The sequence below is a fragment of the Vigna radiata genome, chromosome 8 (genome assembly GCF_000741045.1).
Source record: "Vigna radiata var. radiata cultivar VC1973A chromosome 8, Vradiata_ver6, whole genome shotgun sequence".
Classification (NCBI taxonomy): Eukaryota; Viridiplantae; Streptophyta; class Magnoliopsida; order Fabales; family Fabaceae; genus Vigna; species Vigna radiata.
In genome coordinates, this window is record NC_028358.1 from 41,846,479 (window position 1) to 41,856,287 (window position 9,809).

A 9,809-nucleotide genomic window follows, 5' to 3' on the forward strand; every position below is an offset into this window, starting at 1 on the left:
TTTTCTCTATTTTTTAATTCTGGTTTACTGTTGTTTAAGAGAGATAAGAAAACTAATATTTTTTATTTTATTTCAACAAAATATTTGTAATATTTTTTTTATTTTATAATTAACTTTTTATATTATAATTTATTTAGGTAAACTAATTAAAATTAATAAGGATATAAACGATAAAAAAGGTGATTAATTTAGCTAAAAAATTAGAGATCTTCGTTTTTGTCTTCCTCTCATCCCATTTTTTGGCTGCTATAACCTGATATATAAAGGTTCCTCTCATCCCATTTTTTTTCTTATTCCTCACAAAACAATCAACAATCCAACATGGCTCAGCCAAGGCTACTTTACTTTCTCTTTTGTCTTCTGATAACAAATTCTATATCTCAAGTTATAGCAGCCAACACTACACAAAACTTCCACTACTTCTGTGATCATGATAACGATAGAGGAGACTACACGGCCAACAGCACCTACCACACCAACCTCAACACCCTTTTGTCCACTCTCATTTCCAATACAGAAACCCATTACGGTTTCTACAATTTCTCAAATGGCGAAAACACTGATAAAGTGTACGCCATTGGGCTGTGTAGAGGAGATGTTCAGCCAGAGAACTGCCGCACATGCCTCAACGGTTCCAGGACCAATCTCACTGAACTTTGTCCAAACCGAAAGGAAGCAATTGGTTGGTACGAGGATGAGCAGTGTATGTTGCGCTACTCAGACCGCAATATATTCGGCCTTATGGAAATTGGACCAGCTTTTTATGCTAACAACGACAGGAATGCATCGGATTTGGATGAGTTCAATGAGGATGTCAACACCTTGCTACGCAACCTAAGCCGCATAGCTGCATCAGGTGACTCTCGTGTTAAGTATGCCGCAGATGATAAACTATCAGGTTCTAAGGTCATATATGGTCTAGTTCAGTGCACACCGGACTTGGAAGAGTCAGAGTGCGCTAATTGCTTGTACCAGTCCATTGAACGTATCCCAATAGATTGTTGTAAAGACAAGATAGGTGGTAGGGTTGTTAGACCAAGTTGTAATATGAGGTTCGAAACATCCTTTAAGTTCTATGGAGATCCAGCATTTGTACCACCAGTTCCTACGGGTACTACTTCTTATACTTTCTTAATTAATTCTATTGCTCTTCCTCAACTAAACTCATGCATGTACAGTTTTTACCTGTGTTACAGAATTTATTTAAACATTTTCTTCTTCCACCTAGTGTAGTAGTTTGGTTAAATGTGGTTTTCGGGTGTGTTAACACTTATATCTATTTGTTGACTAAGTTGGTCAAACAACATGTATATATAGATCATCCAATATGGTACTCAACAAAGACATCTTTTAGGTAATAAGCTCAGCATATTATCTAGATAATTGTGTGGTTTTGTTTTCCATATTCATATGACAGAAAAAAGTGAAGGGCAGTGCTAAACAGCGGGGGGAAATCTCATGAAAAATAATACTTAGTCATCTCCATCACAGCACTTAATATTTCTTACAGGACAATTGTTGAGAATCCAAATCTAAGTCTAAGTTTTCTTTATAGGTAAAAAGTCCAATAACTTATTATTTTAAGATTTTAAATAAAAAGTGATGTGAATTCCTTATATATTTAAGCTTATATATTTCATTAGTATTTTTATCTCTCCGGTGAATCCTTGAATCCTTGAATGTGAAAATAATAGACCTAATAGAGAACTAGTACTGGTGGGAGATAAAAGAAATATTGATACTAGTGGTGGTGGTAGGGAGATCCCTCATTTTGTGAGATACTATAACAATACCCTTATGTGTGTTTATTTATTATTGTTTTAAGTGTTTTTAGATCTATATTTATGAGACTACTGATTGTAAATATTGTGTGTAAATGAATTAAATTATCTAAAGTGTTCTTTATATATAAATTCATTCCTGATAAAAAAAAAAAAGTGTTGGATGGAAGTTGAGACTGTTCTGAGTTTTCAGATATATTTTTCCTTGAAATTATGTCTAATAGAATGCAATAAGAATTTTTTTTTGAGAAAAATAAAAAATGTCAGTCACATGTTTTAAAAGCTAGATACCCAAATATCATTCTGCCTATAAAAGAACAATAAATGTAATAAATCTTACGTCTGTATTCTATGAAACCAACCTTCTTTAAGAAACAATAGGAAAATGTTATTTTAACAATTTTTTTATAACATTTTGACAAGTGATGATTTGTGATGGGTTGATTTCAAATATTTTTAAAAATAAATTTAAGGAAATCAATAAAATAATAATTTATGATTATTGTGAAAAAATTATTATAAAAAAGTTATTAATGTATCAAAGTTCGAAACAATAAATGTTTCCAGATTTCGTAATATTTAAAAATTGAGTTTTTCTTTAGGAATGTAACAAGTTTTAACAAACCGTGTTGAGATGGCCTTAATAATTAGTTATTTGATTTGTTGATGTTTTATGTATGGTATTCCCTCTGAGGATTCTGATTTGTGCAGGAAAGAGAAACGCAATTATCATAGCAGTATCAGTTGTTGTAATTGTTTCCGCGGTGCTTACTTATATGTACATTCGTTTAAACGGGAGGAATTCATGGACAAATTTGGAAAGTAAGTGGAAGTACTTGTTTACCGTGACATATCTTCTATTTAACGGTCCTGCATTATTGAAGTGTTTTAAATTGAGTAATATTTTAAAACCGTTCCTTGTGTGAAGCTCTACAAGAAAACCTATATGATGATGATAATGATGGAATTGACGCTTCTGAGTCATTGCAAATCAGATTTAACATCATACGAGATGCTACAAATGACTTTTCTAATTCTAATAAACTCGGACAGGGTGGATTTGGGGCTGTTTACAGGGTAAGACAAGTGTCAAGCATAACTTCTTTAAAATATTGTATACATACACTACTTGCAGAGAAACTTACAGTTCCTGACTGATATGTTTTCAGGGTAAGCTACCCAATGGACAAGAGGTTGCCGTCAAAAGGTTGTCAGCTACTTCTAGACAAGGCGATGCCGAATTCAAGAATGAGGTGCTTTTAGTGGCCAAACTTCAGCACCGAAATTTAGTTAGACTACTTGGTTTCTGTATGGAAGGAACAGAAAAGCTACTTGTCTACGAATTTGTTCCAAATAAAAGCCTTGATTACTTCATATTTGGTGAGTTTAATTTCAATGTCTGGTTAATTGGACCATACCTCTGCTATTTCAGTTATGCCTTGACACTTAGTTTAATTACAGTCTTAAGTTTCATTATGTCTTGCTTGTGTAAATGCAGATGAAACCAAGAGAGCACAATTAGATTGGGATAGGCGCTTCAAAATCATTGCAGGTACTGCTCGAGGTATTCTCTACCTCCATCAAGATTCTCGATTGCGCATTATCCATCGTGACCTCAAAGCTGGTAACATTCTCTTGGACGAAGAGATGAACCCTAAGATAGCAGATTTTGGCGTGGCAAGGTTATTTGTTGTGGACCAAACTCATGAAGATACACAGAGAGTTATTGGGACATTGTGAGTAGCAAAACTTTAGCTTATAAATGTTTAGGTTTAGCAATTGAAAATGCCGTATTTTGGAAGATGATTGTAAAATGGTTTTGTTTAACTAAGTTTTTTCTTACTCCACTCTAATGCAGTGGATATATGGCACCTGAGTATGCAGTGTTTGGAAAAATTTCAGAGAAGTCAGATGTTTTTAGCTTTGGTGTATTGATGCTTGAGATTGTAAGTGGTAAGAAAATCACTAGCATTCAACAAGGAGAGGAAACGGGATATCTATGCCATATTGTAAGTCGGAATGTTGTTCCGTTTATGTTGTTTGGAGTTGGGAAGTATGAAATTTGAGAAGCTTACGTGAGTGAAAAAATTGATGCATGCAGGCATGGCGAAGATGGAGTGAAGGAAGAGCAAGAGATATTGTAGATCCTACATTAAACAATGGTCCAGAAAGCGAAATAATGAGATGCATCCATATTGGGTTACTGTGTGTTCAAGACATTGCAGCTGCGAGACCCACCATGGCTTCCGTTGTAGCCATGCTGAATAGCCATTCTTTCCGTCTGCAAGTACCTACGGCACCTGCATATGGGAATGCTCTGTCTGGAAACTTTGCAGGCATAAAGGAGATTAATTGAGGAAAAAATTATTCTTTTTTAAACACTTCATTACTTTTTTTTTAAGAAGAATGTCAAAGCAATGCTACTAATTACAACATTTGTTTAATTGCTTATACATCTTCGTTGCTTATTGTCTGTATAAGCTGCTGTTTAAATGTTTTTTTAAGCCTCGAAGGAGGAATGTTATTGAATAAATATTTTAAATATTAATTATATAATTTTTAGAATTACATTAAACTAAACACTCTCTCTACCATCTTAGCATTGAAGTGGCCTTTTTATATAAATGCTTAAATTTATGTTAGAATATTGTAATGATATTACAAATTTAATAATACACGAATGATAAAATTGAAAATTTTAAATAAAAATTAAATTTACAAGTAAGAAAATATTAATTTAAATTTAAAATTTTGAAATAAATTTTCAAATGATTGAGGGATGGATGAATGGGACATAAATAATCAAGACTCAAAAAAAGACTCATACTTTCTGAAAAGTCAAAACAATTATTTCACTAATTTTAGAGTTTTACTCTTTTATTTTATTTACCACAAAAAACAAAACAACATTAAAACTCTGTCGTGTAGGACATGCAATTCGAACGACTTAACCGCGTCTGCATTTAATTCGAACCTTCATATTTTCTCGTCAACCTTTTATAGTTTCCCTTTTCCTATGATTCAGATTTTTGTTTTTTTCTTTTTAAACGTGTGGTGAAATGATTAAATATGATGATAATTATTTCAAGAAACAGAAAGAGAAAATTATTTTTAATTCATTGATATTTTCTAAGAAAATATATATTAACCATGGATATATATTAATCTCTAATAAATAATATAGAATGAAATAGAAATTTATTTAAGAGATATATGGTTAAACTTGAGTCCTTCAAAATCGGATATAAAATATCAAAACATAATTAATATAATTAAATAAATATGAATTATCTAATTTATTTGATCTATTTTATTGGATTTAGAGTGAATTATGAAAAATTCAATCCATAATTACCCTTAAATAAAGACATAATACGGTTGGCATGGGTGTGGGTAAGTTTATAGGGTGAGAACTGACTCTTTCACCGATGCCTACGATGGCCGTATAGAGTTATGATAAACAAAAGAAAAATAACAGATTTAGAATAAGTTTTTAGGGTAATTGCAGATCAAAAAGTTCTCATCTTTAGAAGCATGGATTAATTTCTTTTTTATAGTAAAATGGATTGTATAAAACAACAAAGTTTGTTCGGATTAGGAAAAAATTGATTGAATTTCTTAAATTTATATTATGAGCAACGAAGTCCCTTTCTAGGCACACTGATATTATTGTGATTTTGTGTTCATTTTATCATTATCTAATTATTCATTTCTAATAATGTTCCCCTAGTTGATATAAAGGCATTTCAGCATAATAAGTTGAAATATTAATCATTAAATATATTTCTTAATTTAATTCGGCTTAAAAACAACCTTCAGCTTCATTGACTCTGACTTAACGTCTAAACACTATATATATATACATATATACCACACTTACTCGGACAAATTCTATGTAAATATTACAGATCAATTACTAATAATTTATTTATTCTTGATAAAATACGATTTTTAATTATTTATTATACTTATAAAAATATGTACATCATAATTAATTATGAATATGCGGATTTACAACTATTCTTAATTGATTATATTAATAAAAAAAATACTTCAATATGTTTTTTTTTTTTAATTTTAATAATATATTTGTTTTTATTGGATTAGTATACTTTCTATATTATCATGTATTTATTTTAATAATAATAAATAAGATAAGCTTAAAATATAAAACTAAATTAAAAGATATAATAACTTGATTATTTATTATAGTTTGATTTTGTTTATATTATCATGAATATCATTTTTTTCATAATTTTAAAGGTATTAATATCATATATCGATTTCACACTTGGATTTCATGTTATTGAACTATTTTGAGTCTCACGATAGTAATATATTTTGGATTGAGTAAATACATAAAATTTCAACTTGAAGTTAATAACTTTTATATATTATAAACATTCATGGTATTTTCCTAAAAATTACAATATAATTTATATTTACAATTAATTCTTATAAGTTTTAAAATTCTTTTATATTAATTTGAATGCCAAATAGTTTTTTATAGATAGATTTTCTTTTGTTCCAATTATAAAAAATATTTAAACCACTACTTGAATTTTATCATAGGAAGGTTCATACTCTATATCCCTGAAAGATAAGATTGAACCTAAAACGGATCATATTAATTTTTTACCACTTTCAAGAACAAAGTAGTGTTTGGATTTCTCACTAATACCTATTACTTTAGACACATAATATTTTTTATTTTACAACTAAATTAATTAACAAAGATCTTGATTTTACAGCTAATTTTTTTTTTTGTCTTAGATAAGTTAATGAAAGGGACCTAAATAACACATATCTTGATTTTTTGTGCAAAATATCTATGTTTTGTCTTGGGTTGGCGTGGTCCTTTTTGCTCCCTCATTTTCTATTTGTTCAAATGCCTGACTTTTCATCTTTCTTTCTTCAGGGCCACTCTTTCATAGTTGACAGAGGAAGTGATAAATTAACGGACACTCTTTTGCATATTTTTCTTCACCCGCTTATGAAATTCAAATTCATTCCAAGACACTATTAATGTCTTTTATATATACAATTTTGCTTAAATTATTATTCACTTCAACCTTTTCTTTATCCGAACATTCGTTGTTGCATACTTAGAGTTGATATTTAAAATAATTTCATCTTTGTTCATGTTTGTTATTGACTGATATTTATCCTGAACAAATTCTTTTTGTCTGTTATCTTTTTTTTTTCATAATATTATAATAAAATAAATTCATAGAAATGTAAAAGTATGAACATTTTTAATGGATTAAGTCTTCTATCACATCAAACTCAGGCAAGGAAAAAACAGCACAGAAAAAAAAGGGAGCACGCCATAGTTGTTAATGAGTAGAGGGAAATACTACACTTTTCACTTGAATAATCAACGCAGACCCATTCTTTCTCACAACTCACTCTGATTAGAGACACTTTAGTCTTTCTTCTTACAATTTTTTTAAAGCTCATTTTTAGTAGAATTATGTTGTTAAATAACTGTGTAATCTATATTTTATCGGTTAGTTTTCTCTTATAATAATTTAAAATAAAATTATTTAGCTATCACTATTGTAGAAATAGCGTTAGAAAATTTAATGTAAAAAATAATTGATGACAATTTTGTAAATAAAATGCTATTATAGACGTCATATCCTCGGTTTTCTAGGGTCTGACGTCAAATGGTCTACATACAAAACTGAAAAGTTAATGTTTTATTGTTTTTAGAAGTCAATTACAACCCCTCATGTCTAACTCAAATTAGACGACGGCTCCCTCATCCACATAGGTCAAAAGGTTCCGAAAATATATTTTAAGCACAAATATTTTTTTTTTTTACAAAATAGATGTGACTCCCACTTTACATAAAAAAAGGTCCGAACATACCTTATTTTAAACGTTAATATTAATTTTTTTTACGAAACAGATGTCGCCCCAGACCAAACCAAACCAAATGTCAAATCCTCTGTCTTGCAAAAACAAAATTGAAAAGTCATTTTTTCAGATATTAAATGTCGGATCCCCTTTCCCAGGCGTCAAAAAGTAACAAAAATACCCAAAAAGTAGCGACAAAATGGACAAAAACTCAGAACGTGAGTCTCACTTTCTTTTGCGTTTTTGTTTAGGTTTTCGTTTCATTCAATTTCGCCATTGCTGCTACAAGATATGTTTGATTGATTTTCTTCAAATTAATTTATTTTGCATTGACTAACTTTAGTTTGCACTGATTAAATTTTATTTGCACCTATTAAATTTCGTCTACACATATTAATTTTGGTTTATGATACACTTTGGTGCATGACAGATCTTGACGGCGACATTGGAATCTCCATTGCTTTAGGAGAGGTCCGACGTCAAAATTGACGTTCGGGAAGTTGGATCTGGTTGAATGTCGAAAATAACACACATTAAATGTTTGGAAGTCCCACATCGACTAGAGATATAGTCAATTTATATATATATATATATATATATATATATATATATATATATATATATATATATATATATATATATATATATATATATATATATATATATATNTATATATATATATATATATATATATATATATATATATATATATATATATATATATATATATATATATATATATATATATATATATATATAAGTGAAGTGCAAACCTCACTTTACAAGCCGATTGATATTAGAGTCATAGTTAAAGTCTATCCTAACGATATTTCTTGTTTCTTGGACATTTCTATTCCATCCGTTGTCGGGCCGCTATTGGACCACTCGATTTCTATTATCACGCACGAGATGTATACCATGGCGTGAAGGGGCCAATTTATAATATATAAGTGAGGTGCAAACCTCAACTTACAAGCCGATTTTGTGAAATTGAGTTAAGCTTGAAACCCATTTTCTAATATCAAAAGCCTTTTTTGAAGTATTGTATATCTTTTGGAAACATGTTTTCTCAATAATGTTTTTCAAACAAAATTTATATTTGAGATTTAGTTCCAAAAATCCAAATCAATAGCACGTTGATAAGCTTTGTTTGTTTATGTTTTAATATAAATTATGTAGAGAAGTTAAATGGGACATGTAACGCCCCGGCAACTTACAGGGACTGTTGACTGTCCCCATAAATCACCACGAGACTTTCCAATGTGCTTTGTCCTCACTCGCACACTTTCCGGGAAAACTTCCCGGAAGGTCACCCATCCCAAAAGTAAATGCATTTTGGTGATATGGGTAGTCAAATCAATTCCTTTAAGCTATCTTTCAACTGTATAGTCTCATACCTATACAGTCTCCAGATCCCTCTCATTCTGGTGTATGTTCGATTCGTCCATGTGCCCCTTCCACTCGAAGCCTGCCAGGAGCCGCTCCTTGTCTGTGCCCTGCACCATGCTTCTTGCAGCGGCGATCACTCCCCGCCCTCGTCAGTGCCCGGGTGTCAGAGGACATATATTTTAATTATTTAAATGGCGTGTTATCTAATTCACTGTACTTAATAAAGAAAACCAAACTTTCGGTGGATACCAGAATAATAGTATAAAAACTAAATTGAATTAGAAGAGGAAAGTAAAAGGAAAAATTAAATTTCATACTGGCTACCCAAATAGTGTTATAAAGTTAGCAACCAAAGAATTTTGATTCGTCCAATTAATCACTTGACACCCAATGCCAATAAAAGCTGATTCATATCTCACAAGACTCTAAATTAGCAGTAACATCCTATTGTTGATTGCTTCTGAATCCCAGTAGACAACCAATATGGCTGTGCATACATTAAGCTCATTTTCCTGTGTCTGTTGTCTCCTCCTCCTAACAATTTTTATGTCTGGAGTCAGTGCCGATAACAATGCACAAAAGTTCCATTACTTCTGTAATCATAACAACGATAGAGGAAACTACACAGCCAACAGCACCTATGAGATCAACCTCAACACTCTTTTGACCACTCTAACTTCCAACACAGAAATTGAGTACGGTTTCTACAATCTCACAAAGGGCGAAAACACTGACAAAGTCTACGCCATTGGGCTGTGTAGAGGAGACGTTAAGCCA

At 30.9% G+C, this 9,809-nt stretch overlaps 1 protein-coding gene across 1 annotated transcript; it reads left to right on the forward strand.

The window, feature by feature from the left end:
- The first annotated feature begins 207 nt into the window (after positions 1 to 207).
- Positions 208 to 3,953, forward strand: LOC106770677 (putative cysteine-rich receptor-like protein kinase 20). Its single transcript, XM_022785681.1, has 6 exons — positions 208 to 1,111; positions 2,493 to 2,603; positions 2,710 to 2,858; positions 2,951 to 3,161; positions 3,280 to 3,517; positions 3,640 to 3,953. Exons 1-6 carry the CDS (start codon positions 322 to 324, stop codon positions 3,845 to 3,847), a joined length of 1,707 nt encoding a protein of 568 aa, XP_022641402.1. The 5' UTR covers positions 208 to 321; the 3' UTR covers positions 3,848 to 3,953.
- Positions 3,954 to 9,809: the final 5,856 nt, after the last annotated feature.

Coding starts and splice junctions, on each gene's coding strand:
- LOC106770677 (XM_022785681.1), top strand. CDS start 322: ATGGCTCAGCCAAGGCTACTTTACTTTCTCTTTTGTCTTCTGATAACA. Junction 2,859..2,950: donor GATTTGGGGCTGTTTACAGG/GTAAGACAAGTG, acceptor ATATGTTTTCAG/GGTAAGCTACCCAATGGACA. Junction 3,518..3,639: donor CAGAGAGTTATTGGGACATT/GTGAGTAGCAAA, acceptor ACTCTAATGCAG/TGGATATATGGCACCTGAGT.